Source organism: Suncus etruscus, chromosome 1 (assembly GCF_024139225.1).
Source record: "Suncus etruscus isolate mSunEtr1 chromosome 1, mSunEtr1.pri.cur, whole genome shotgun sequence".
NCBI lineage: Eukaryota > Metazoa > Chordata > Mammalia > Eulipotyphla > Soricidae > Suncus > Suncus etruscus.
In genome coordinates this window covers 140,575,754-140,603,316 of record NC_064848.1, presented here as the reverse complement: position 1 = coordinate 140,603,316, position 27,563 = coordinate 140,575,754, and the positions used below count along the sequence as shown (strand labels likewise).

The 27,563-nt window shown below is 44.4% G+C and overlaps 2 protein-coding genes across 6 annotated transcripts in view; one reads left to right on the top strand and one right to left on the bottom strand.

Moving 5' to 3' along the window:
- The window catches only part of PODXL (podocalyxin like), a 39,297-nt gene extending 33,227 nt beyond the window's left edge, over window positions 1-6,070 (top strand). The window contains exons 5-10 of the mRNA XM_049781701.1: window positions 1,219-1,484; window positions 1,712-1,783; window positions 2,883-3,030; window positions 3,137-3,198; window positions 3,354-3,521; window positions 4,837-6,070. Coding sequence (XP_049637658.1) covers window positions 1,219-1,484; window positions 1,712-1,783; window positions 2,883-3,030; window positions 3,137-3,198; window positions 3,354-3,521; window positions 4,837-5,031 — 911 coding nt within the window. The 3' untranslated portion in view covers window positions 5,032-6,070. The remainder of the gene's footprint in view (window positions 1-1,218; window positions 1,485-1,711; window positions 1,784-2,882; window positions 3,031-3,136; window positions 3,199-3,353; window positions 3,522-4,836) is intronic.
- An 18,875-nt stretch (window positions 6,071-24,945) lies between these two features.
- The window catches only part of MKLN1 (muskelin 1), a 393,778-nt gene continuing 391,160 nt past the window's right edge, over window positions 24,946-27,563 (bottom strand). For 4 of the 5 annotated variants that reach the window (XM_049774456.1, XM_049774465.1, XM_049774473.1 and 1 more), the window contains one exon: window positions 24,946-25,292. In XM_049774456.1, the coding sequence (XP_049630413.1) occupies window positions 25,171-25,292 (122 nt within the window). In that variant the 3' untranslated portion in view covers window positions 24,946-25,170. The remainder of the gene's footprint in view (window positions 25,293-27,563) is intronic. The other variant, XM_049774481.1, reaches the window with a different exon arrangement.

The window sequence follows — 27,563 nt, the reverse complement described above, 5'->3', positions numbered from 1 at the left end:
ATCTTGGATGTCAAGGATCAAACCCAGGATGCATACCCTACCTGCTGCACTATCTCATTGGCCCCTGTGCTTCATTTTAGCAGACCTCATGTCCCTTGTCACAGGCTTGACACACTATTACACACATGAAGCAATTTTTGTTTAGTTTTGTTATTTGGACCACACTTGATAGTGGTCAGCACTGTTGGCTCTGTGCTCAGCATTCATTTCTGGCAGGCTCAGGGGACCATATAGGATGTTAGTGATCGAACCTGGGTGCAAGACAAAGGCCCCTCTCACTGTACATCTTTCTTGTCCTCCACTTTTTTGGGAGGGTCACACCTGGTGATGCTCAGGGCTTACTCCTGGCTCTGCACGACTCCTGACAGACATGGAGAACCAGATGGAGATGTTGAAGATTGAACCCTGGTCGACCATATACAATGCATGCACTTTTCCTGCTGTGCTTTGGCTCCAGTTCTCTGCTCCCCCACTTTTTTTGTTAATTTTTTTGGTAACCCCAGCAGTGACAGGGGTTACTCTTGGCAGGCTCAGGGAACCATATGAGATGCTGGAGATTGAGCCCAGTTCAGCTGAAGGCAAATACCCTACCACTGTACTATCTCACTTCAGCCCACGCTCCCCACTTTCTAAAGTATTTTTTAACCTATTATGTTCATTTAAAAAGTCGCTGACACTAACAACTATCACAATAGTAATGAATTCGAGAAATAGATTGTCTGTTTCAAATACAGGCAGGGATAGGGGAGGAGGAGATGAGAGGCATTGGTTATGGGAAGGTTTCACTGGTGAAGGGGGTGTTTGTTTTTTTTAATAACTGAAACCCAACTACAAACATATAGTTTGTAGTTGCTGCTGCCAGCAGAGCCCTTTTGAGCCTCAGTTTCCTTTTGTTCCTGGATCGTGGTATCTTCTGAGAGTTGTGGGGAGGAATATGAGTAGGTGCCTCAGTTTACCTAGCTTGCTGTCATGTCCTTACCCAGAGAAATGTCTATGTTTTTAATAGTAATATCTTTATTTAAGCACCATGATTACAAACATGTTTGTAGTTGGGTTTCACTTATAAAAAAGAATAACCCCCTTCATCAGTGTAACCAATGGCCCCCATCTCCCTCCTCCCCTATCCTCTGCCTGTCTACGAGATAGGCATTCTATTTAAGAGGAATGTCTCTAGACCAGGAACGACTGTTTGCCTTTGGCACTGATCCCCTGTCCCTTGTTCTTCCCCAACCCCTCCAGGTATAGTACCAGTGGACCCCTTTCCAGGACAGGAACAGAACACCAGCCAGAAGCCCAACGACATTGAGAACCCTACCCCCGCCAGCGGGAGCCTGTCCCCGGACATTTTCCAGCCCACAACCTCTGCCTCCAGCCCTGAGGCCCTGCCTTCCATTGGGGCGTCTTCAGACTCCAGCGCTCGGTTCACTTCAGCTGTCCCCCAAGACGTCCACCCCTCTCCCACCCCAACTGTGCCACATGACAGGGTAATTGTAGGAAAGAAGGGAAACAGGATGTTAGATCTCCGTCTTAGATGAAAGATTCTGCTGGGACCCTCCATTCTTTATGCCTGTGTCTCTACTGGATTCAGGCTGGTCCAGTTGCTTCCCCTCGCGCCTTCCGTGTCTCGGTTCCTCACCAGGTGCCCTTTGCATTAAGACGGGCCTGAACCTGCAGCCCCCGGCCTCAACCTCCATCCTGGGCTTTCTTGCAGATACACTGTGACCCACCTGAAAGTTTCTCAGAGAAGATGTTGGTCCTGAACTTCACCAAAACAGGACTATGTGTAAGTATCACATGGGTCAGACCCTCCTTCTGAGCACCTTAAGGTGGGGGTTCAGAAAGGAAGAGGGCTGGAAGTACCTGAGGGACAAGTCTGTGTATGTAGAAGCTCCTAGTTAAGTGCTCTCCACAGAGAGCTCCCAGTTTAGTGCTCACTGAGGTCTAACACCTTCAGCTTAGGGGTCTGGGTGGCCCTGGCAAAGGGTGAATTCTTTGAGATCAAGAGGACTGAGTATAAATGAGGGACTTTAGGCATCTAATTTGATGCCTTATGAGCATCCAGGAACCATTATCAGGCTTCTGCCTGGGGGCTAGGCGCCTGAGAAGGGGAGGAAGCACATTTGCAGGAAAGGGTGCAGAGGTGTGTGTCAGCTCCTTAGGAGGATGAAGGGGCGGGGTCCCTCTGCACACAGTGTGCTGTGTACACTTGGTGACGGAGTGCCCTGTGTGCTGGCAATGCCTGGCTCTCTGCTGCCCTCTGCTGTCAGTGTCTGCCTCTGCAAACCTGGACCTGCCTGATGCTAGTGTGTGCCAGACTGAGAATTCTGTGTTTCATCCCAAAGCGAATCACACCCAGACCAGGTTCGGGTGCCTCAAGGCGAGACTGGGTTACTATGCTTCCCAGTGCTTTTTATCATGCAGAGCCACATTAGTCATATCCTTTCCACTGGGAAATGAAGCAGAGACCCCATCCTGAGGGGGGTTGTCTTTAGAGCCTTCCACAGTCCCTGCTGGCCTGGAGAGGAGCCACTTATCCTTCCATCTTGGGACAGAGAACTGGGGCTGCCTGGCAGGCTGGAACACCCAACCTAGGATCTTACCTGTGCAAGGTGCATACACTCACAACTTGGAGTCTTGTCATGGCTGCCGTAGGTCGGGGCTGCTGGGCAGGGTCTGCTGTGTTCTCATATGCCCCAGGCTCTGAGGGCCTCCCCCCAGGGCAAGAGGCTTTACTGACCATGGGACAGAGGATAGGGAGAGATTCCAAGTGGACAGGGCAGGACCTGGAAGGACCCGCAGGTAGGCGCAGTATTCTCCGGTCCTTCACCCCAGCTTTGCCATCACCATGGTTCAGAACAATCACCCAGGTGTCCCCTTTGCAGGACGGAAGCCCTCACGATGAAAAGCTGAGTACAATTCTGTGCCAAGCAGCAAAACCCACGTTCAACCCAGCTCATGACCAGTGCCATATCCGGCTGGTACCCATTCTCGAAAGACAGGCGTTGGCCATCAAAGAGATCACTATAACGAGTGAGTGACATGGGGGTGGGGTTCCCAAGCTACAAAGTCTTCTAGGCACTCTTGGACCCTTTGGCCCTCAAAGCAGAGCCCTGAATCTCCTCTCCCCTTCCCACAGCAAATCTCCTTCCTCAGGACATGTTTCAGTTGCTGAGAGACAAGTGGGATGCCCTGAAGGAGGTAGGTGGGGGCCGCAGGGGTGCCTGGGATTGAGCAGTTATGCCTGGGAGGCAGCAGTGGAGTGGGGGTGCTGGAAACACTGGGCACCTGGGAGAAGAGTTGGTGAATGGCCAGAGACTTGCATTTCACCAGTGCTTTCTATCCTCAACCATCAGGCAGGTGTCAGCTACATGGAGCTGGAGAAACAGGGCCCCCCAGAGGAAGCAGAAGACCGCTTCAGCATGCCCCTCATCATCACCATTATTTGCATGGCTTCCTTCCTGCTCCTCGTGGCTGCCCTCTATGGCTGCTGCCACCAGCGCCTCTCTCAGAGGAAGGACCAGGTGAGGGTACACGGCACTGTGGTAGGGGAGAGTGAAACATCCCCTCCCCACCCCACCAACACACATATACACACACTACCCCAGCCTTTTTGAAAACCCGCGGGGGGCCAGGAGCTTCTGGAAATTTTGGGTGGCATCCTAGGGGGATGGGTGGCAATAGCATTTGTTTTGCCCTGTACTCTGCTCAAGGTACTGCTATGTTCAGGGTTGGCTGTTCTGGTAGTCAGATCAGAGACTGAGCTGTGCACATGGTCCTCATAGAACTAACTGCCCAGAAGCGTCTCATGGACTGCCTGGACATGCCAACCTCAACATGCCAGCTTCTCCTGTCTTCCACCTGTCTCTAACATTCCCTTCACTGAAGACTCACCAAAGTTCCAGGGCTCCTCCCCCCGACATCCTGCTGTATCCACAGCAGTTGCAACGAAGTCTCAGGGGTCATTCATTGTCCAGTGGGACCCTTGAATCCTTGGATTAGAAAACTCAAGTTTGCAGGCCCCACTTCAAGCATATTTTCTTCCATCCATGGCTTCTGCTGTGGATCCAGTCAGCTATGTGGATCCCAGATTGCAGAGTTAAAACTATGGGGTATCCTCAGATATTCCCCTGGGGGGGGGGCTATGTGAGTCCACCCCAAACCACATGATTCAAAGGCTATTTACTGAAAGTTCCTCCATGGGATCAGAGTATGATCCAGATTGTACCTCCCAAAGAGACAGAGTTAGCATCATCACCTCTAAAGAATGCTCTTCCTTTAGAAAGTTCTACCTCTAGAGGAGAGGAAGTACCACTTCTAGAAAGCTCCATCTCTAAAGAAGAGAAAGCTCTATGTCTAGAAGAAAGTTATCACCTTGAGAGAAAGCACTAGAGAGAAAATAGGACCTCTTTCTAAAGAGGAAAAGCACACTTTCTAGGGGATTCCTTTCCACAGTGGGCAACAGGCCCTGCCATAGCCACCATCTTGCTTAGCCATCTTGGGTTGACAGTCACTTTCTTGCAGAGATCCTCCTCAATCCATTGTGCTGCAGCAAGGCAGGTGCCCCAAGAGGAAGATTTTTTGGGGAAGGAGTGGACAGGCAGGAGGACTCTGGAGGCCATTTCTGTTGACTTCCCAGCATGGTCACCAGGGTGAGGAGGGCAGGGAAGCTGGGCTCTCAGGTTCTGGACAAGGCCTGGATGAAGAGGGCCCTTAGCCAGCAGGCCTGTGGGGTTGCTTCTTAGTTCCCCCATTGTCATATTGGGGCTCTTGGGGGTGTAGGGGTGTGTGTTATGAGCTTGGTGGGCCTCAAGAACCGTGCTTTCTCCCTGCATCCAGCAGCGGCTCACAGAGGAGCTACAGACTGTAGAGAATGGTTACCATGACAACCCCACCCTAGAGGTGATGGAGACGTCGGCGGAGATGGAGAAGAAGGTGGTCAGCCTTAACGGGGAGTTGGGGGACAGCTGGATCGTCCCCCTGGACAACCTCACCAAGGATGACCTGGATGAGGAGGAGGACACACACCTTTAAAAAGCATGATGGAGCCTCGATAGGCCAGGCCAGCGGGCTGTGGACTGAGCCACCTCAAGTGCCATTGGACAGGGGCAGGGCAGATGTGGGGGGTCCTGCCCCCCAATTCCCACTCCCCGCAAGGCCTTAACTCTTCCCCTTTCAAGCTGAACAAACTACATTCTGTCTAGATTCCTCTTGTGAAAAGCCTGCCAGATCCTGAGCTCAGATGAAGTTGAGGGCTCTTGCCAGATCTAGTCTTATCCCTTGTTGTTCCTGAAGCTTGGGGCCCCGAGAGGTGCCACTAGGTCACACCAGATGACAGAATGAACTTACCAAGATCTCTGGATTCTGTCCTCAGCTCACTCTCACTGGGGCCAGAGTGATGACCTGCAAGCACAGGCCTGTCATCTGCATTTCCTGATCGCCTGTGCTGGCTCTGCTGTCCCTGTCCCCTTTGTCAATCACCTGCAGTCCCAATCTGTCCAGGAGCATCCTCACCTTGAACCCCACATTCCACCTGCTGGTTTCCTCATGATGAATGGGGCCTGGGCTCAGGACCCACTTATAGGTAAAGGGCAGGGAGGGGCCACCCCAGGACTAAGACTCACACTTCACTGGGTCTCTGGGAGTCTCCCAGGATTCCAACCAGTAGCTATCTCCGGAGGCAAAGCATTGCTCATTGGTAGGGTGCAGAGGCTACTTAGGGACACCCTGAACCGCAGTATGGAAGGGTAATTTGAGGACAGGCTTCTCTGGGTCCCTCCCATCAGCAACAGGGTCTGGACAGACAATCGGTGGGTCAGCAGGACAGGCCTTGCAGTCTAGTGGGGATTACAGGGACTTGGCCGGTTGCTGAGGGTCTCCTTAAAACTTTCTGCTGCACTGGAGACATTCGCAGCTGATCCCAGCTCCTGAGCTGGAGGTGGCAGTGGGAGTCGGGAACCCTGCTGTCTATCCCCCATGGCCTGCCCTGGAGCTCGGCAGCTGCATCCTTTCTGAGTTCCAAATGGAGCTGCTCAGCCTTCCCAGTGGCATCTCAGGGAAAACAAATCTCTGGGGTCTGGCAGGCAGCGGTGCCTGTTGTTCCACCTTAAGGCCCCAGGTGGGGTTTTCCTGAGAAGTTGGAATCCCTTTGGTGTAGATGTTTGAACTTCGGCCCTGGTTTCCCTTGTTCCTGGGTATAAGGGCCCTGAAATGGCTCTGGAGAGGAGCAGAACGGGCAGAGGAAATGAAAACACATTTAGGCTCCAAGGTGGGACCTGAGAACAGTTAGTTAGCATCTGCTTCTGTCGCTGCCTGCTTCCTGCTCTAGTCTTTAGCCCAGGCTTGAGGCTGGCCAGCTGGGACCTGGGAAGTCACATTATGCCTCCCACTTGCCCCCCTCACCCCCCACTCACTGGCTCTCCCAAAAGCTAGAGGGAGGCAAGTGTCCCCAACTACTGGGACCTGGAGGGTGAGCATGGGGGGGAGAGGGAGAACAGTGTTGGGGAAAAGCCATTTGCTTCCTCCTGCCCACCTCTGGGTTACTCTGCCCAGTGGGTATGCACGGGGAATGGGCCAGCCCCTGCCAAGTCATCGAAGGCTGCATGTCCGTGTTCTTGCTCAGGGAGAGATGAAAGTGGGAAGGAAGCATTGTGTGGCCAGGAGGCACGGCTGTGGCTCTGTCTACTGAGACCTCCCCAAAACGATGGGAGCTGCTGCAGAGGTGGGCTATGAGGGCCATTTGCAACTCCTGTGCCTTGCCTACACTTGGTCTTGCTCAGGTGCACCTTTCTCTGGCCAGGCCCTCCTGGCCCTGAAGTGGAGGAGGAGCACTTCACCAGCTTCCTCGCTGGCTTCTCACTGCAGCCTGGAGTTCTAAGCTTGGGGCAGGATAGGGAAGAGCACTGGGTCTTGAAGTAAGTATCAACCTCGTGGGGTTTTCAGAGGCAACTGGGTTTCCCAAGCTGCACCCAAAGGCCCAAAGCATGTCCTGCACCATCCAACAATACAAGTTCAATCCAGCCTAAACACAAGAGCCCATTCTGCTTCATGGATAAGGAAAGTTAGTGGAAAGTTTTCCAGCCATTTCTAGAGCTTTATTCCCCCCCCCCCTGGGGGGGCAGGGACAATATACTGGAGAAACTTGGAAACATAAATTCAAGCTGATTTATATATGATTTATATATAAAAGTATACATGGTTTTTGATAAATGTACATGCAGTGGTCACACTGTGGTCCACCCTGCACTGCTTTAAATGAATCTACTTGGAAACAAGCCTTTTGTTAGCTGGAGAAAGCTTCCTTCCCCTATCCTTAGAAAAGGAATGTAAATGTTTCTTCCTAGAAATGACAAGTTTGGGGTTCTGTGATTTTAATTTTGTTTGATGAACCATGAAATAACAGGAAGTCTAAGGCCAAGTCTTTGACCAGCAAATCTTAACTGGAATCTTTGACCCCTGCCCTGCCCCAGTCAGAGATGTCCAGGCCTTAGGGAGCATGTTTTAGTGACCACTAGGCTGGCCCTTTTATAGTAAAAGGATCCCAAGTCTAGAAAAAGCGACTTAACCCAAATCTGTGACAGAAACAGGACCAAACATAGATGCAAACATTGCCTGGAGTGGAATGCTGGTGGGACTGATTGGCGGATCCCTGGGCCTTTCTTCCTGTGTCTCCCTGCTCTGGGTCAGTGAATCCACAACATCCCTGCTGTATTGGCCTCACTGTCCACAGAAGGGCTGAAGGAGCTTTTGTACATGAAGGAATTTCTCCACAGGACAGAGAGCCACAGGGTAGGAATGGGGGTAGTCACAAGTTCGAGGGGGAGCAGTGGTATCTTTCTGTCCATGCTGCTGGCTGGTGTGCTCAGGAGTTTGGGAGGACCCCAGCCAGAGGGAGGGGGGATGTGGGACTAGATAGAGGACATGGGCCTTTGTGACTGAATGTTTCGAGTTTGCCCAGGAGACTGGGGGAAGCATGTATTTTAGGGGACAGGGGTCTGAAGTACACTGGAATTCACTGAGAAACTTATTTGTAAAGATGACTTAATTATTGCCATTTTTCTTATGAAAATATATTTTGGAAACTTGTATATTTGGCCATTAAAGTGCTTTTGTGTAAGTTGGTCCAGTCCCGTTGTGTGGCTGTGCTCAACTTCCAGTTGGGTCTGAAGCCTACCCACAAGGCAGTGGAGGATTCCCACCCCCAGACACTGAGTCACTTCTCTGCCCCATGGATCCAGGGTGGGAGTGGAGGGTATGGAGCGAGCACAGCTCTCCAGATGGTCTTGGGCACCAACTTCTCCCAACACTGTTCTACCTCTTTGCAAGTCACCTGCTGCCACTACCAAGATGCCTTTGAGGGTTTCCAGGGAACCACTGAACCCCGAGCAGGTCAACACACACTAGGGCAGAGCACTGGTGAGCCCCAAGACCTTGAGTAGGAGTGGGGGTGAAGGAGGTAGTACAGAAAAAAATGGGTGAAAATGGTCCTGGTGGTCTTCAGCAACCAGGTGGTTATTGTCCACATTAGAGCACCCCAAAACACATTGGGCCTTTCAGAAAAATGACTCAACAACCTGGCTACTACCTACTAACCCTCTGGGTGGGTTCAGGGTTGGGTGGGAGGTATCCCTTGCTCACACTGGGAAACACGGAGGTACAGGACACCCTTTTACCCCTTGGAAGGGGAGAGCTGGATCTTGGAGCCTCAGATCTAGGCCCTAGTTATACACAACAATCTCTTCTGTTTGACAAGCTCAGCTGAAGGGTGTCTGCCCTCAAGGAAGACTTACCTCCAAGACAGCCACTTGAATGCCAGGATCCAAGCTCCCCCCCCCCCCCCCCAAGTTCCTTTTTCACCACCTAGTCGCTGGCATTCCAGCTGCCACCACAAACTCCACGTGGGAAATTGCTTTAGTGCAGGAGTTGTGGGAAGGCAACGAAGGACACCCCAAGCTGAGCCCAGGGGTGCTCTGAGGTGAACACCAGGCGTGTGCCAAGGACACGGACCAGGAGCACAAGTGCCAGGAGTGCAGGCGGGGTCCTAGGCATGCTGGAAGCGCACTGTTCTAAGAAGAGTGACTCATACTTTATCTCCAGCCACAAATTTGGCCCAAAACTTCACTCTTCCTGAACAGGTCATTCACCCTGCTCCTGCTGGCCACCCAAAGGCCCCACCACTACTGGGCTCCACCTTTCAGTCACATACAACCTTTCCTATCTCCCAAGCATCCTCCCACATTACATATTTCTTCTGTGTCCTAAGGAAAAAGGTGAATAAAAAGACTGGTTACTAAAATTAACACAAGTGATAAACACTGGGATAGTTCAGAGTTTTTCAAGATTCTGGCACTTGAATCCTAGAGAGCAGGAACTGCCAACATTTGCTTAAGAGATGGAGGAGGGGAGGGAAAATGAGGCTTCCGGGTGCTTGCATGTATGACATGGGAAGATTTGGAGTGAAACCAGATTCCCCGAGTCTTGCTTCTGCTCCCTGTCCTGGGGTCCAGATAGAGAGGACCCATTCCAGCTCCTACTATGGGGCCTAGCAAGTTCCAGGCTCTGCCACATATATTGGCCCAGCCCCAGGTCCTCAATCCCCGAAGCTCTTCTTTATTTGCAGCAAACTGGTCTGCAAAGAAAAGCAAAGGATATACCCGTGGACTTTGCTTCTCGTGGCTGGGATCCCAGCTGCAGGAGAGGGCGCTGCAGACTCAAGCTTCAGAGGACAATGGGGAAGTTCTAATGGCCTCTCCTGGTACCACCTCACAGGAGCCACACAGTTTCTGCTCTTTCCCTTTCTCATCACCAGTAGAGGGCAGAGGGAGCTAAGACAATGTGGGAAAGAAATCAACTCCCCAACTTCCAGGCCCCACACAGACTTGAGGACAGCCATCTGCCTGCTGGATCACTGGGGGGCCTGTCGGGGTGGTGGGGAAACCACTTCATTTTTCCTGAAGTCCAGGTGTGTGTGCTTCCAAGAATCCTGGGAAAATGGGGACACATGTCCTTATGTCTGCTGAGGTGCAGCTGATTTTCTCCAGTATGCACCCCACAAAGCCTCCTCTTTATAGCTGTCTTGCTACCAGCGGACAGATATTTCAGGGGGAGGAGATGATGGTGTCCCACATTTCTATTCTATGGAGCTTAATCTTGGAGAATTACCCAAAGAATGGCCAAGTCCTTCCTTTAATCACAGCACACCATGTTCTCCTGTCTTGAAAATAAATCAATGTTACGACTTAGCTCAAAGTATATGACAGAAGATGGACGATATGTTTTGCAAATGGAGAAAAAACATCACAAGTCTGTGTGTGTATGTTTCGACTGGACCCAAGATTTGCATGCAAGGCTTGGGAGTGACCAGGGAACAATATCCCTGGCCTGACTCCTATTTTGAGTAAAATCTATCGACAACTAACTCACTGAGACTGCAGCATCATAAAGTAAAAAAGAAAAGTGTAAACTTTGGGATCAAAGCAACAGTACAGTGGGTAGGACATTTATTTTACATGTGGTTAGTCTGGGTTCAATCCCCAGTATCCCATATGATCTTCTGAGTTTTCCAGGAGTAATTCTTGAATGCAGAACGAGGAATGCATACTAACCCCCAAAATAACTTTAGTGGCAGAATATTATGGGGCTTAAGAACTTGTATGCCACCAAACTGGATTCAATTCCTGAAAATGCATATGCTCTCCTGAACTCTGCTCAAAGTGATGTCTGAGTAGAGCCAGAAGTCAGGTGTGGGCACACTGCCACCACCCCCCAAAAAAGCAAAAATTAGGCAAGGATATTAGAGAAGTCAAGAGATCCCTTCATGAGGGCCGGAGAGATAGCATGGAGGTAAGGTGTTTGCCTTTCATGCAGGAGGTCATCGGTTCGAATCCTGGTGTCCCACATGGTCCCCCGTGCCTGCCAGGAGCAATTTCTGAGCCTGGAGCCAGGAATAACCCCTGAGCACTGCTGGGTGTGACCCAAAAACCACAAAAAAAAAAAAAAAAAAAAAAAAAAAAAAGAGAGAGAGAGATCCCTTCATGGAGATAGCACAGCTGGAGGGTGACTGTCTTGCACACAGCTGTTTGGGATGAATGGTGGTCCGGCATCCCATATTGTTCCCTGAGCCTGCCAGGAACGATTTCTGAGCACTGAGCCAGGAGTAACTCCTGAGCGCCACCAGGTGTGGCCCAAAACCCAAAAGACAAAACAAAACAAAACAAAACAAGAGATTCCTTCATTACTGAGGGTCTTATCTAGAGTACGAGAGCTCACATCTCTAAGAATCTACAGTTTTATTTATTTATTTATTTTTGTTTTTGGGTCACACCCGGTGGTGCTCAGGGGTTACCCCTGGCTTTCTGTTCAGAAATAGCTCCTGGCAGGCACAGGGGACCATATGGGACACCAGGATTCGAACCAACCACCTTTGGTCCTGGATCGGCTGCTTGCAAGTGCTATCTCTCCGGGCCCAGAATCTACTGTTTTAATTTGGCATTTTCTTTTCTTTCTTTCTCTTTCTCCTCCCTCCCTCCCTCACTCCCTCCTTCCTTTCTTCCTTCCTTCCTTGCCACACCCAGCGCTCAGGGGTTATTTCTGGCTCTGTTCTCAGAAATTGCTCCTGGGAGTGTCAAGGACCAAATGGGATGCTGAGGTTGAACTCAGGTCCATCCCGGGTCAGTAGGCAAACACCCTACCCCTTTTAAAAGTGTCTTTTCTTTTCAGTGGGAGGGGGAAAGAATCAGGATTTTTCCAAACGCTTCCAGTTTCTTTGACTCTTCTACTCTATTTTCTATCTCAAATGAGCTTTTCTCCTTCTATGTCCTAATTGTAACCTATAGGCTTGACCTCTGGGAGACACAGATCCAAATCTAAAAGACAACTGTAAGTTGGTTATCAACAGTATATACCATTTTGTGAAAATGACACCTTATAATTACCCTTATATATGGGTTATAAATATATAGGATTTATATATAAATTATATATTATTATAAATATACCGTATTTGCCGGCGTATAAGACGACTTTTGAAACAAAAGAAAGTCAACCGAAAATCGGGGGTCATCTTATATGCTGAGTATATCCCGAAAAATGTTTCAATATGCCGCTAAACGAAACAAACAAACAAAAAAATCAGGCTGCAGAGTTTCCAAATCTCTTTCTTGGGGGCTCCCAATCAGAACTCAGGAGATCTGGGGGCCACTTCTTGCAAAACCCAGCTAACTATGTTGGTGTTTCAGTGCTAGGCCTAGTCCGAGGATGGGGTGTTGTTTGGTTCATGTAGTGGGGGAGATTAACTGACGCCACCAGGGAATTGCCAGAAAAGGTGCCTATGATAAGGGACCAATCACTGCAAGGGTGCTCAGACCGCCTCTCTAACTCAGCCAATCCAAGCAGGTTTTTTATAAAAGCATGCAAATTAGACAATGTTCTGGACCCGAATCTATACTGTAAAAAGCCTGCTCAGATTGGCCAGAGTCAGAGAGGAAGTCTATTACAGTATAACCTTTGAACCTTTGCTTGTGATTGGCTCACTGTGGTACATATAGTTGCAGCACAGGAACGTTCTGTCTGATACAGCGAATATAGGCCTAAACCTATGTTTTAACTGCAAAATTAGGGGTTCGTCTTTTATATGCCCAGTCATCTTATATGCCAGCAAATACGGTATATTTATAATTATAAATATATATACATATATACATATATATATATATATATATTCTTTTTTTTTTTTTTTTAGGCCACACTCAGCAGCACTCAGTAGTTACTTTTGGCTCTGAGTTCAGATATCGCTCCTGGCAGGTTCAAGGGACAATATGGGATGGTGAGGAACAAACCCGGGTCTGTCCTGGGTCAAGGCAAACGTCCTTACTGCTGTGCTATCATTCTAGAGCCTAATTTACCAATACTCTTAAAGAAGTCAAAGTTGCCCCAGAAATTTGACATTTCTCTTAGGAAGATACTCAAAGGCTCTTCATATACATCTCTGGAAGTCTGGATAAAGCTCACTATTTTGAGCTATTAATAACTGCAAAATAAGTAAACATTTTAAAAGTTGACTTTAAGGATCAAGGCAGTGGTTCAGCAGAAGAGTTTACATGAGTGAGGCTTGTGTTTGATTCCTGAAACTTCTTGGGGTGGGCAGGAGAATAATTTGAGAGTCATTTTAGTAAACACAAGACATATCTTGTATTTTCTTTTTTTATTAAGAAAATGAACAAAATACATTCTTTCTCCATATGTACATTACATACAACATAATTCTACAATTGCAGCTGTTCAACAGATCACTCATTCACAAAGCAGTGTTAACACGGTCACCAAACCTGGGACCAGAAAATCATTTGCACTAAAAATAAAGAATCCAAATGTGCAACCTAAAAATCCCATACAGATTAGGTGAAAATAAGATAGGCCAAAAAAGATCCTGAGGGAAAGAGGTGACATTATAGAACACAACACAGTCTACAGTGACTTAGAACAATGAAGAAACCAGACACCCCAAACCCCTTCTGCATAACAGCATCAACTAGCTTATGCCAGTCTTAAGGAAACACTTCCCATCTCAAGTTGCCAAAGAGGAGGATAGAAGAGAAGAAATCCTGTAAAAGGCTGTACTTTTCTTTTTCACACAACATGGGTACCACAGAAACACTGAACTTTATAATTTCCCTTAGCTGATGGGCAAAGAAATGCATCTTTTGGAGAGATGTATTAAGGAATTCTTGTTTTATGAACTCTTTTTGTTTCCCTCAACCCCATATCTAGTGGTGCCCTGATGTCACTCCCAGCTATACTGAGGGGACTAGTTTTAGGAACTGACCTGGGGCCCCAGTATACAAAGCATGTTCTCCAGCCCTTTAAATTCTCCTGGTCTCTCTCTCTCTCCCTCCCTCCCCCCCCCCCCATTTTTCTTTTTGGCTTTACTTTGCTTTTCCTTTGGTCTTTGAAAAGTACTTCATCCTTTTTGGATATGTTTAGTAGTAGTCATATAAAAAAAGTCCACTGAAAATGGAAAGCTTGTGATATATGAATAGGCTTCATTTGTCCAAAATGTGCATCAGGGCTTAAAATTTCCAATGAGTCTTAGAGATAAAATTTCCACCTACAGTTTCTATGTAATTTCTTACATCCAGTTACATATTGAAGATACATATTAGCAGAAATATTTCCAGATCATTTATCTAGAAAAGGACAATGCTTCAAGGACTATAACGATAGGGAGAAATGCTTACACCATAGTCCTCCACATGTGGTAAAAGACAATAAGAATGAAGATGTCAGGTAGGCACATACATAAGCACACACATATGCACACACGCACAGAGTCTCTCTCTCAACCTTTTCTAGATTTTACTATGTTTGATAAAAGAGGGAAGTTAGAAAAACAAAGTCCAATCGGTTAATAGTGGTTTTCCTTTCTTTAGACTTAGTGATTTCCTAACTTCCTAAAATCATGAAAATCAGTCAGTGCTCTTATTTAAAAGTCCATACTAGATATTTGTCACTTTTTAAGTTTCCAATGGATAGCTGCTGTTGGAAGCTATTCTAACAGGACAAGCAGCTAGAAAGCAGTCCACTAGTAAGCAGAGTTGGGAAAACAAATATCAATTGATGATGGATAGTTATATTTTCTTTCTCATCCTAATTTCCTGCCCAACTTTCATTCTGAGGGCCTATCTCTATCTGAAGCATCCCTTATTCCTGGTCAGAGTACTTCTAACTTGTTTGTTTGTTTTTTTTTTTAAGGGGATTTGTCTTTTTTTGTTTGCCAGCATAATGTTTTATTTTTCTTTCACTTTTTATGATTTCCTCCAAGATAAGAGGGAGGTTGTTTTTAAAATTCTGATTCTTGGGGCTGGATAAATAATACAGTGGTTACGGAGCTTGCCCTGCACCTGATCAACCCAAGGTTTTATCCTCGATGTGCCATATGTTCCCTCAAACCCACTAGGAATGATTCCTAAGCACAAACCCTGGTGTAACTTCTGAGCACTATTGGAGTGCCCCCCCCCCAAAATACAAATAATTCCAACATCCTTCCCAAGATGCTTATAAATATGCCAACTGGAAAGGTGGAAAATGTTTGTTATTGAGACAAACCAAGAAGAAAGGTCTTTTTTTTGCCTTAATTTTCCTGTACTCCTCTGAGTACAACCTCAATTCTACCCAGATTTTGGACTGGGGACAATGGTGAACCTTCTCAAAAATAAACAAGTAGGGCTGGAGAGATAGCATGGAGGCAAGTCATTTGCCTTGCATGAAGAAGGACGGTGGTTCAAATCCGGCATCCCATATGGTCCCCCAAGCCTGCCAGGAGCCATTTCTGAGCGTAGAGCGGGGAGTAACCCCTGAGCACTGCCGAGTGTGTCCCAAAAACCAAAAAAAATAAATAATAAAAAAAGCAAGTATATCCACTAATGGCTTCAATCAAGGAAAATATCACCTTCTTATGCAACTTTGGAATTGAACTGAAGATTATAGAAGAAAAGAAATCATAATCTATCTAATTTATTCGTCTTAAAAAGCATTTCACACGAAACCAAGAAGCTAGTAAACTTCAAGATGGCAATGCCAGCATGCTGAAGAAAAGAGGTTGGTCTCTTGTACAGTGCATATTCCTTGTTGGGGTGGGTATCACTGCATCCTCCTGCCCTACAGGTGGGGAGGTTCACCACTGGTCAATTACAAACATAATTTTTCTGGGAAAGGGGAAAAAATTTCCTGGAGAAGGCCAAAATGTAGAACTTTCAAACCATCCTCCTCAATTTAAAATTCTAGACTAATATCTTGCCATTGTACTGGACATTGAGTGCCTTTAAGTTTGGGATTGAGTTATTACATAGGTTGGCTAATATGTACTGGAAGATTAAGGGAAAACTTCATAAAGACTGAAAAGGTACTTGGAATTTCAAAGCAGGCAAGGACATGCAGAGCCATGGATCTGTCCTCATTTCTGGCCCCCACTCCCTTGTCTTAAAAGGTAAAATACAACTTCAAGGCAAGGTGCTCAAAAAGTCCCTTTCAAACTTTATTGATATAAGATCCTCTCCTTATTGCATGAAGAACCTATAAAACTCTGCCTGCAGTGGTGAGAAATTGGACCTATTCCAGGTACTTTTCCTAACTTAATTAACCACTGAGAGACAGGAGACCAAAAGGATAAAACAAATTACATACTTTCAGTGACAAGCCCAGGATTCATGCAGACCTTGGGAGGATGAATGATTAATTTGTTTTAAAACACAGAAATAGGGTCAAAGTGATAGCACCGCGGGCAGAGCGTTTGCCTTGCATGCAGTTAACTGGGTTCTAATCCTGGCATCTCATATGGTCCCCTGAGCCTACCAGGAGTAATTTGAGTGCAGAGCCAGGAGTAATCCCTGAGCACCACCAGGTGTACCCCAACTAAAATAAACAAAATTAAAACTAACATGATGAAAGATCAGTGATGTATTGAGTGTTCACTTCAACATAAATGACAGTTTTCTTGACATTGTCAAGGGCTAGAAAAGTAACACCATCCAAATGGCAGTTGCTCAACTCAGCTGCTCAAGGCTTTTCTGAGATGTTAAGGAGAGAAAGAGATTTTCACATTGGTTACATGAGCAACTTTGTTATCATTCATACATACCTGTTCACTAGATCACAAATGTTTTTTTTTTCTTTTCTTTCCTGGGCATCCAGTACACATTAAATAAAAAGAGAATGACAATCTTCTCAGGCTAGTATTCATGTGGAAGATAGCTCAGATATGCAAACTAACTGTTGTCCGAGTTAGCCCAGATGGTATGGAGCTGTGTGATAGTAAGAGCTTCCATTTAATGAAAATGCAAGGACCATGGGAGCTCTGAAGCGCCTGATCAAATGTTTTGGTGCTCCTTTTCCCTCTGCATTCTCAGAAAGAAATGCTATATGTAAGAGGCTGCTCACCTAACGTACAATCCAGAGCCCAAGGGCCCAAGAGACAGTACAGAGATTAAGGCAGTGCCTTGCATGTGGCCAACTTGGATTCAATCCAGAGTACAGAAGCTCTGAGCACTGCAAGGTGACTCCCCCCAGAAAATGATCCAGAACTCATAACACTGTTTTCTGTCTTAAGTTCTCCAACAGTTGTTTGGAAGGAGAAAAAAACTACCCACAAGAAATTCTACTTTTGAACCACCTATAGTATTTTGATAGTCCTTTCCCCGATACTGCACTTTTATAATTACCTTAGTGTTAGAGTGATGAGCTTTCCTTTTCACTTAGACTAGGGGCCTTCAAATTCATGAGGAATGAATTCCTGTTTTCCTCTTCCATATAGCCTTACTCTTCTCTCTAGCTCTATTCCTGAGGTTCAATACTTGCAAATCAAAATGTCCTGACAGGTAAAGTGTGACACTGCACACATATTTACCATTTCACCGACACAATCTGAATAAAAAAGTCGAAATGCTTCATAATTTCACTAGTGGTATTTTACAACTGGACTTCTACTTCCATAATCAACATTCTCTGCCCCATCTTTTGTTGAGCCTCTAGGCCTCAGATACATGCATGTAGTATCCTGCTTTTGTCAAATTAGGTGGTGTTTGAGGACAGTAGGACAGGAGAGCTGCAAATCTATTTTCCCCTGAAATAATAGCGCTGACTAGAAACTGCTCAGTTCTGTGACTTAACCTTTATCAAACTGCCAACCCACCAAATTTATTTCAGATCTATGAATCCTGGATTGCATGGCCACAGGAGAATCTGATGGGAAAGTTATTACACGTAATCTACCAATCTTAGTGAGCCTAAACACTAACGCAGAAGGCTCAACTAGCACCATTACAGCCAGTAAATGCTTAGATACTGACTTTAGTAACACTAGGGAGAGATATAAGAATTATTTCAAATTGACCCTTGTTGTACTAAGTTTTATTAGTTCCATTTACCTTTGTGTTATAACAAACAGCATAAAGCAAAGTTGTGCTTGTAAAGAGGTAGGTTATGGTGGTGGGTGGGAAATTGGGAACTGGTGATGGGAAAGTCAAACTGGTGGTAGGATTGGTGTTTGAACATTTAATGCCTGAAATGACTGTATTATGAACAACTTGGTAAATCATGTTATAATAAAGTTAATAAAAACCTCCTAAAGCACATAAGAAATAGCTCTGCCACAGTAGATAAACTAAAGCCGCAATGGCGAACCTATAGCATGCGAAGGCCTTGCAGCTGGCATGCATGAAAGGTCCACAATTAATAAATTTATAAAATTTATAAAGAGTTTTTAGAGGGGCGGAGAGATAGCATGGAGGTAAGGCGTTTGCCTTTCATGCAGGAGGTCATCCCCATATGGTCCCCCGTGCCTGCCAGGAGCAATTTCTGAGCCTGGAGCCAGGAGTAACCACTGAGCACTGCTGGGTGTGACCCAAAAACTACACCAAAAAAAAAAAAAAGTTTTTAGATACTAGAATCTTATTATTAAGGTTTAATTGATGTGCTTGGAATTTTGAGGAAATTCTTTGGTTTTGTGTGGCAGTTTGGGCACTTGGGCTCAAAAAGGTTAGCCATCGTTGAATTAGAGCTACCTTTACTATGTTGGTTTGGAACTGGATCAAGGACTGTATCTATAGCATCCTACCTAAGTGAAACAGACATACATAATACCATCTCTCCACACTACTAGAAAATATGTTCATATAAACTCGGATGACTCCATAGATTCAGAGCTTCAAAATCTGTCAGAGGATTTTATCATTGGTTATGATGAGAAATAAGATGTTGGCATCTGGACTTTTTGAGAGGAAGACTTATAGGCTATTTGTATTCCAAATGCCAAAGGCCAGAAAAATAAACTCTATTAAAATAAACATGGTAAGCAACTTTAGAGCAATATTTTATTTATTTTTTGTAATTTTTGGGTCACATCCGGCAATGCTCAGGGGTTACTCCTGGCTTCATGCTCAGAAATTGCTCCTGGCAGGCACGGGGGACCATATGAAACGCCGGGATTCGAACTGATGACCTTCTGCATGAAAGGCAAACGCCTTACCTCCATGCTATCTCTCTGGCCCATTATTTTAATTTTTGAACCTTATTTTAAAGGCTCTATAGAAAGAGACAATTGGAGGCTGAAAAAATAGCACAGAGGGTAGGGCATTTGGCAGCACTCAGAAATCGTTTTTGGCAGGCTCCGGATTCGAACCAGGGTCAGTCCTATGTTGGCCGTGTGGAAGGCAAATGCCTTAATGCTATGCCATTGCTCTGGTCCCTCAAGGAGTGATTTCTCCCTCCACCCCCCAGGAGTGATTTCTGAGCTCAGAGAAAGGAGTAATCCTGAGCGCCACCAGGTGTGGCCCAAAAATAAAACAAAAAAAGGACAATTGGCACACATGTACTCTCTGGGGCCATGCGTTACCTAGGTACATGGTGTCTAAGCACATAAATCTCCCCTCTTGGGATGTATGCTTTCATATTTTAATTCTGGGACTTTAAAAATTCTGTTAAAACTTGTGGTTTAAAAAATGGACAATATTTTTTTTCTTTTGTGACACCTGGTGATGCATAGGTGTTATTTCTGGGTCTGCATGCCAGGAATACTCCTGGTGAAGCTTGGGGACCATATGGGATGCTGGGGATCAAACCCAAGTTGGCCACGTGGAATGCAAATGCCCTACTCAATGTACTATTGTTCCTACCCCCATATGGGCAATTTTTAATCATTATTCTCTCACACAATAAAAGAGCATGTTTTGGAATGAGTTGAACATTTTTTCATGCTGCACTGTGCAAACACTTTGTAAGCAATGTTCACAGCAAAACCAGAGAGTACAGAGGCTGGAGCAATAGAACACAGAGAGGGTGTTTTCCTTGCAAGTGGCTGACCCAGATTCCATACCCAGCATCGCATCCCATATTGTTCCCTGAGACTGCCAGGAGTGATTTCTGAGTGCTGAGCCAAGAGTAAACACTGAGCACTGGGGCCCGGAGAGATAGCATAGCGGCGTTTGCCTTGCAAGCAGCCGATTCAGAACTAAAGGTGGTTGGTTCTAATCCCGGTGTCCCATATGGTCCCCTGGGCCTGCCAGGAGCTATTTCTGAGCAGACAGTCAGGAGTAACCCCTGAGCACCGCCGGGTGTGGTCCAAAAAAAAAAAAAAAAAAACCAAAAACACTGAGCACTGCTGGGTGTGGCCAAAAAAAAAAAAAAGGCAAACACACACAAAAAAACCCAGACAGTCTAGAGCAGTGATGGCTAACCTTTTTGATCCTGAGTGCCCAAACTGCTGCACAAAACCAAAGAATGCCTGGTCCTCCCAATGGCCAGTCTGGTCCCGTTGCCAGGTGAGCTGCAAAGCAGACACCGGCACACTTGCTTCCCGCCACACCACATTATTGCGGACCCCTTCCTGAATGCCAGCTGCAAGGCCTTCGAGCACATGTGCCATAGGTTTGCCATCGAGGGTCTAGAGCAAAAAGCAAACTAAAAACTCAAAACCCCAAAACACAGCAGCAAAGAAAAAAAAAATAAAAAATAAAAATATCAACCCCCCCCAGAATAGTTAAATTAGCTGAGAAAAATACCGGAAATGTAATTCATAATGTGCTGAGCAGAAAGAAATCAAGGCTTTAAATTTGCTATAAATACAATCACTAGGATGGTACATTTTGGAATGGATAATAATAAATCCTCCTACCAAAACAAATGTTGCTATATCTCTGGTGACCTACTGGGCCCTAACTGTTTCAAACAACCTGGAAATTTCTACCTTCCAATCAAATACCATTAGCTTAGGACAGACACATTTTATCGTTAAAAGTAACTCATGGGGAGATATATAGACAATAATATGTAATATAGACCAGAGTATTATTTGACTAAGAAGGAATAAGTATCTTGGGAGCCAAGGAGCCCAAAGACACAAATACTCATCTGCAGAGCAACATGACATTCCTCCAGCTATGAACCTTTCTTCAGGGAAAAATGCATCCCAAAGTCAAGGACAATTTTGCACAGGAATGAGATTACTGATGATCATGGTATGTATGTGTGTAGGTGCATGTGACTTCCCAAAAAGTGCTCAGGGAGTCTGAAGTCCACTCCTAGGCTGGTAATAGCTGGTCAACCGGGCCAGCGAGTTCAATGTTATTGACCATGGATTTTTTTTTCTTCCAGTTTTTGGGCCACATCCAGCAATGTCCAGGGGTTACTTGTTGCTCTGTGCTCAGGAACCACTCCTGGTGGTGCTTCGGATGTGGGGAATTGGGGAACATGTCTTACCCACTGGATTATCTCTCTGGCTCCTGACCATGGATTTTTTTTTCTTTTTGGTTTTTGGGCCACACCTGTTTGACTCTCATGGGTTACTCCTGGCTATGTGCTCAGAAATCGCTCCTGGCTTGGGGGGACCATATGGGATGCCGCGGGATCGAACCGCGGTCCATCCTATAGCAAGAGAGATACCTTACCTCTAGCGCCATCTTCCCGGCCCCCTGACCATGGATTTTTAAGATAAGAATTGGGCAGGATCCATATCTATCTATTTAAATAATATTATTTCAGGTACAAAATGTGATTAAAAATACAATTCTCTATTGACCAGTCTCATTCAACCAGCTAAGGGGTAACACAATCATTCAGAAAATAAACCAAAGAAATTACAATTATTCAATAGAATTCATAGTGTAATGTATAATTATATATATAATTTATTATGCAGCAGTGAAGAAAAGTAATATACTCATTTCGAAGCAGTTTCAGATGCATTAAGTATCATCCTCAATCTCTCACACTAAATGATTGAGGGCTTCAAATTGGTTTGTTTGGTTATTTGGTTTTAAAACTATTTTGTTATACAAAGCTCTGGAATTATTTCCAAAGGGCACTTCCAAGGAAGAACCCATTGCAAGGACAAGACATTTATATTTAATACACATATTTTACTCAATAATACAGTTTTACAATATGGGTTTTGTTGGGGGGGAGCGTACAAAGTACAAGGGATCAAACTTGGGTCCACCATGTATGAAGCAAGCCCCCCCTACCTTCTGTACTCTCTCCAGGCCCCAGTTTAACAAAATTGTTTAACTGTTTAAAATTTTACAATTTTAAGCAAATCACTCTACTATCGAATCTATGATAAACCAGTGAATTAACTTTCTAGCTTTAAAATAATTTTTCATTTATTAGAAATAGACAGTGATTTTAGCATAATGAAAATGTACTAGTTCTAAAGAGATGGTCTCTAAAAAAGTTTCCTATCCTCCCTGGATAGTATAGCTGAGCATCAAAGTCTGAATTCCTTTAATTGAATAAGAATAATAAATATATTTGAATTATTCAAGCTGGGGTTTCTGCTATTCTACAAAATACAGGAAAAATGCATTTTTCAAATCAGATCATTTCTCCTAAAGTGCAGTATGGAAAATAATGGATAGTATACTTCTGGTTGAATGAGTATATCCCACTAAGAAAAAGAGAAATGGGAGTGAATCTGAGAGACCTTGAACAAACGAAGCTTAGCCCATGTGCTCCAATAAATGATTCACTAAACTGGAATGAATATCTGCTTAAACTATGTACCTGAATCCAAATGGGATTGTTCAGCTAGAAGATACTGCTAGGATTCTAGCGGCTCCTCACCAAACACAGAAGGAAGTTTCCAATGGGAGTTCTGATGTGAGATGGAAGCAAAGTCTTGACCTTGGGTATGCACAGCAGGAGGCCCTGTTCCTCCTACAGTCATGACCAGGACTCCCTGTTAATGAGCCATGGCAGACAATCTGACGTATCGGTCAAGAGCCTCCTCATACAGTTCGTCTCCCTTAAGAAACACTAAAACATTTCCTATGATTCATTTCAGTGGAAAACAAATTCTAGAATTCTAGAAATAAAGGCTGCAAAATTTCACCTAACTGAGCCAGGAAGAAATCAGAAGAGCTTATATAAAAACAACGAAAGTAAGAGACGAGAGGATAACAAAAAACAGACAAAATCACTGCAATCAAGAACTGTCATAGATTGGGGGGAAAAATGACGACCACGAAAGAGGCAACAGAAAAAGCACCACGATAAGAGTGAGGGAGGGTAGCAGAATTTATTTAATGTTTACAAAGTGACAGGATTCACAGTAAGCAAAATCATATACAAGGTTTTGGGGGGCTACTCCTGCCAGAGGTTGCTCCCAGATTTACATGGGGACATGTGGTGTACATGTGGTGCTGGAGATCAAACCCGGGACTCTTGCAAACCAAGCATAAGCTTTAGCCCTTTAAGTTGTCTCCCCAATCCCAAAAGTAGAGCTTTTAAATTTAGAGACTTATCACATTCAAGTTCTTCTCTACAAACTGATTTGTATCTGTTTCTTTAAAATGAGATTCAATAAGCTATAATATTTGTGATATTAGTATTTTGGTCTTGACTGTCACTCGGGGGAATCATTTTATTGAAAGTGCACAGTATGTAAGTGGATTCTGTCTGGTCATCTATAAAGTCAAGTTATTCTGCAGCCTCACCATTTGGTACTTTGGAATTAGAAACTCTACCTTCCACCATAATAAGGTATGATACAGGTCTGGTTGTTTAACAAACCATTACTGATTGCTTTGGGATACTTGGAAAGCCATGAAGTCCAAGATTCAAGTCTAGAACTAGGAAAAATATATTTCTGCCCATCCCCACACGAGGTGAAACTATGCAACAGAGGAAAAAAAAAAAAAAGATTTCGAAGTCTCATTCCTATGCATGAGACTTTTTTGAAAGTGCAGTCAATTTCTTCTTTTTCTTTGGTGAGGCCAAACTTGCTAATCAGGGACAAATTCAATTCCTAAAGTCATTTACTTTTAAAAGACACCGGACTGATGGATATTTATTTTAATGAGTCTATTTTAAAATGGTGTGTGTCAGTTTATACAGTGCACTTTTTGAAGCAAATACAAAAACAGGTGTCATTTCTTACATTTTACTCCACAGCATCCAATTCATGGGAAAATACATACTTCCACCCCCCCCCCCCATCACAAGATGAAGTGGAAAAGCCCATTTACTATACTTTCCTTTAGTTTAGTGGGAAAAAAAGATTTTTGCACAGTTTTTCTCCATTTAACGAAGAATGTTCAGTGTGCTTAATTAATCCATTGGCCATCAGATGGATTTCAGTGGACAAATATGGATTATTACTCTTATAAGTATCTGCACACAGAACTAGCAGGTATGGAAATAAAAGTATACCTGCACAGACCCACCCTCTCAAATGAAAGTCACAAAGAGCACAGGAGGGTTCTAAGCCCTAGATCCCTACTAGCCCTCTGCAGCTGGACCCAAGGAAAATTCTTTTCTCCCAAAATCAACTATGAAGATGTTCAGGAGCATATTAAGTATTATGAGAAGCCTCCTGCTGGTAAATTTTAGAATGGCTCTTGAAAGTCTGAATTGTATTCTTCTTTTTAAGGTTTAAGGTCTCTGTGACTCAAAGCTATTGAAATATTCACTATAAAATATATCATTATAGAAATACTATATACCAGTCTCAGATAAGGGCCTGAATTGATCTGGGTTTTCTTTTTTTTTAGCTTTATAACAAGGAGTGCAAAGTTAAGCCCTCTATTTCTCCTACTGTTTAATGTAATACAAGACTCTAATCAACAGACATATATATATATATACATATATATATCATCTTAACATACATTAACTGTTGTACAGAACTATATACTGTTAAGAATGAAGCAAAGAGGTAAACAAATGACACCACTCACAAGCAGTTGTGTGACGTGAGGTAAAGAGAGCAGGAAGGGAAGACAGAGAAGGCCAGCTAACACAACAACAAAATCCCAATTCTTGTAAGTACTGAGTCTGTCAGCCAAGAGTCTACTTGCCCCAACGTTTAAAAATTGGGAGAAAAAAAGAAAACCTTGCCTGATTTTTTTCTTTTATATGTATCACTTTGGAAGAGTTAAAGAAAAAAATGTATATATCTAAATGGAAAGTAAACCATTTTTATTTTATTAGCCTAATTTAAGAACAGGAGGTGGAGGAGGGGGCTGAGGTCAGGTATGGAGGAAGAGGGTTAAAACTTGTGACAATAAAGATCCCTTTCCAACTCTGGTGCAGTCCTCACTGCAGCCCGTGTATGCCGGTCAACAGAGCTGAAATCCGCAAGACTGCAAGCAGAGCGCTGCTTTCCATTTCCATCTAGTGACTGTTCCATTACAGTGTGATGAGATCTACCAGGTTGCCTTTAGGGGGTGTCATGCTGTCAGGAAAGAAATTGACTAAGGTGTCAAAGAGCTGAGTTCTTTGGGCATAGGTGTGATCCACGTCCGAAAAGCCTGGGGGAGGAGACAAAGAAAACTCATGCACAGAAGAGCTTGTTTCGAAAAGCAGAGCTGTATGATGGAAAAACTCAACCAGGAGTTAGAAACTCGTAAACATCAGTCATCCCGTTCCCCAATCCAGTAGTGTACTCTTAAGAGTGAATTAATCAGCTCTTCAGCACCTGTTTCCTCGGATGGAAATGAGTGTTGTGTCACAGAGTCATTGTGCAGATTACATGGAACAAAGTAAAAGCACCTAGTGAGATTAGCATACAACGCTTTCTGCTCTTTTCCTTATATGTTCTTCCTTTCTTATTCATGAAGGAGATTTCACTCCTGTTTTCTGTTTGTTTCTGGCTCACTCCTGGCTTACTCCTGGCTCTGTAAACACGGGTCATTCTGATGGTACTCAGGGGGAATGGTGGACTCATTCCTAGTGGACTCAGGATGGTGCCCAACTCCTAATGTAAGAGTTAGGGCTCAAGCTGGGGTTAGCCATAAACAAGGCCAGTGCCTTACCTCCTTTCCTATCTCTGGTCCACTAAGCCTTTTCTTAATTAAAAACAAAAACAAAAAAAAATTAAAAAACACTTAGGGGTTGGAGTGATAGCATGCCTTGCATGCAGAAGGATGGTAGTTCGAATCCTGGCATCCCATATGATCCATGAGCCTGCCCGGAGCAATTTCTGAGCGTAGAGACAGGAGGAACCCCTGAGTGCTGCCAGGTGTGACCCAAAAACAAATAAACAAACTAACAAAGTGTTAGAAAGAAGTACATGCTGTGGCACACAGTGAATCCTCTTTCTGACAATGGGCACCACAAGCTACGCTGGGCATACTTCATGTGCAAACATAGTAATAAGTGATTTTTATTCACAGAACAATAGAAGGCAGATGCCACTCTCAAATTTGGGAGGAGCACGAGGGTGAAAGGGACTAAGCTAGTCTTTCATGTTTAATCTCTAGCAAGATGTCTCTTCTAGGCAGCTAAGATACTGCTAAATTTATTTCCAATATAGAAACAATTATTCATTCTAATCTTAATTTCCTCCATTCTAGAAACGGTCAACCAAAATTATCACCTCAATGAATGCCATCAGGTAAAAAATCAGCAGGCCAAAGAGAAGACTAGGGGGTTAAGGCTTTTGCGTTGCATATGGCCAGCATTGGTTCAACTGTTGGGCCCCTGAGGCCAGAAGACTGAACTGCTAGCCATGCACTGCCAGGTGGAGCAGTGCCACAATATTCGAAACAAAGACTATTTCAAAGTGAAATTTCATTCTATTTATAAAGTGTTGGTTGCAATCTGTTTTTTAATCTTGCAATGAATATGAACAGAACAGAACATTGCCCAGGATACCAATTTCTTAGAATAAAAAAAAATATTTTCTTTTTGATTAAAATTTTTGGAGCCATGAGACCGAGAGAGCTCAAGATGCTGGGCATAGCACTGTCTGGTTCCTTGAGCACCAGTGGGAATGTCCTCTGAGGGAAGGAAAAAGGAGGAAGGGAAGGAAAGGAAAGAGGAGAAAAAGGAAGAGAGGCAGTGAAGGAGGGAGAGGAGAAGGAAAGAGGAAGAAGTGGGGAGGAATGAATTAACAAAGCTTACTATCACATCACTAAAAAAGATGCAAAAGAATATTCCAAAATACTAATAAGGCTATCTCTAAATGGTGAAATAAAAAATACCCCCCCCCCATATTTTTATCCTAAGTTTTCTAAATTGATTTGTTTTTCAACCTTTTCTTTCCTGTTTTTCCTGTCCTATTTGGGGGTAAATGATAGACATCCTCAACACTAAATACTTGAGTTTGAGATGTTTCACCTAACAACAAGAACTGTTGTCATCTACATTCACATACACAAATTTTAGGATTTTAAATTTTATTCCCACATTAATTTATTTCCCACACTCATATAAAGCTCAGTGAAAGATCAAATGTCATATTTAGTTTTTAAGTCAAAAATCAATTCCCAACAACAATCATACTCAAAAATGAGTTCTAGTATGGGTGGCCCAAAGTGCAATGTTAATAAAGCAACAAAATAAGATTTTTTTTAAAACAAAAACAAGGTTATTAGCCAACATGAAAATGTTCTGACCTGGGTATCACAGGAGCAGTTAGTTTTGTAGCCCCTTATTTAGCAGTCTATATGACTTTACGAACATAACAATGAATAACAAAGATCTACTATATTCTGTACATCTGTGTCAATGTGTGTGTAAAGATCTACTAGGCAGGGCAGCTACACTTGAAGGGAGGCAACTGAGAATGGAGAAAGTTG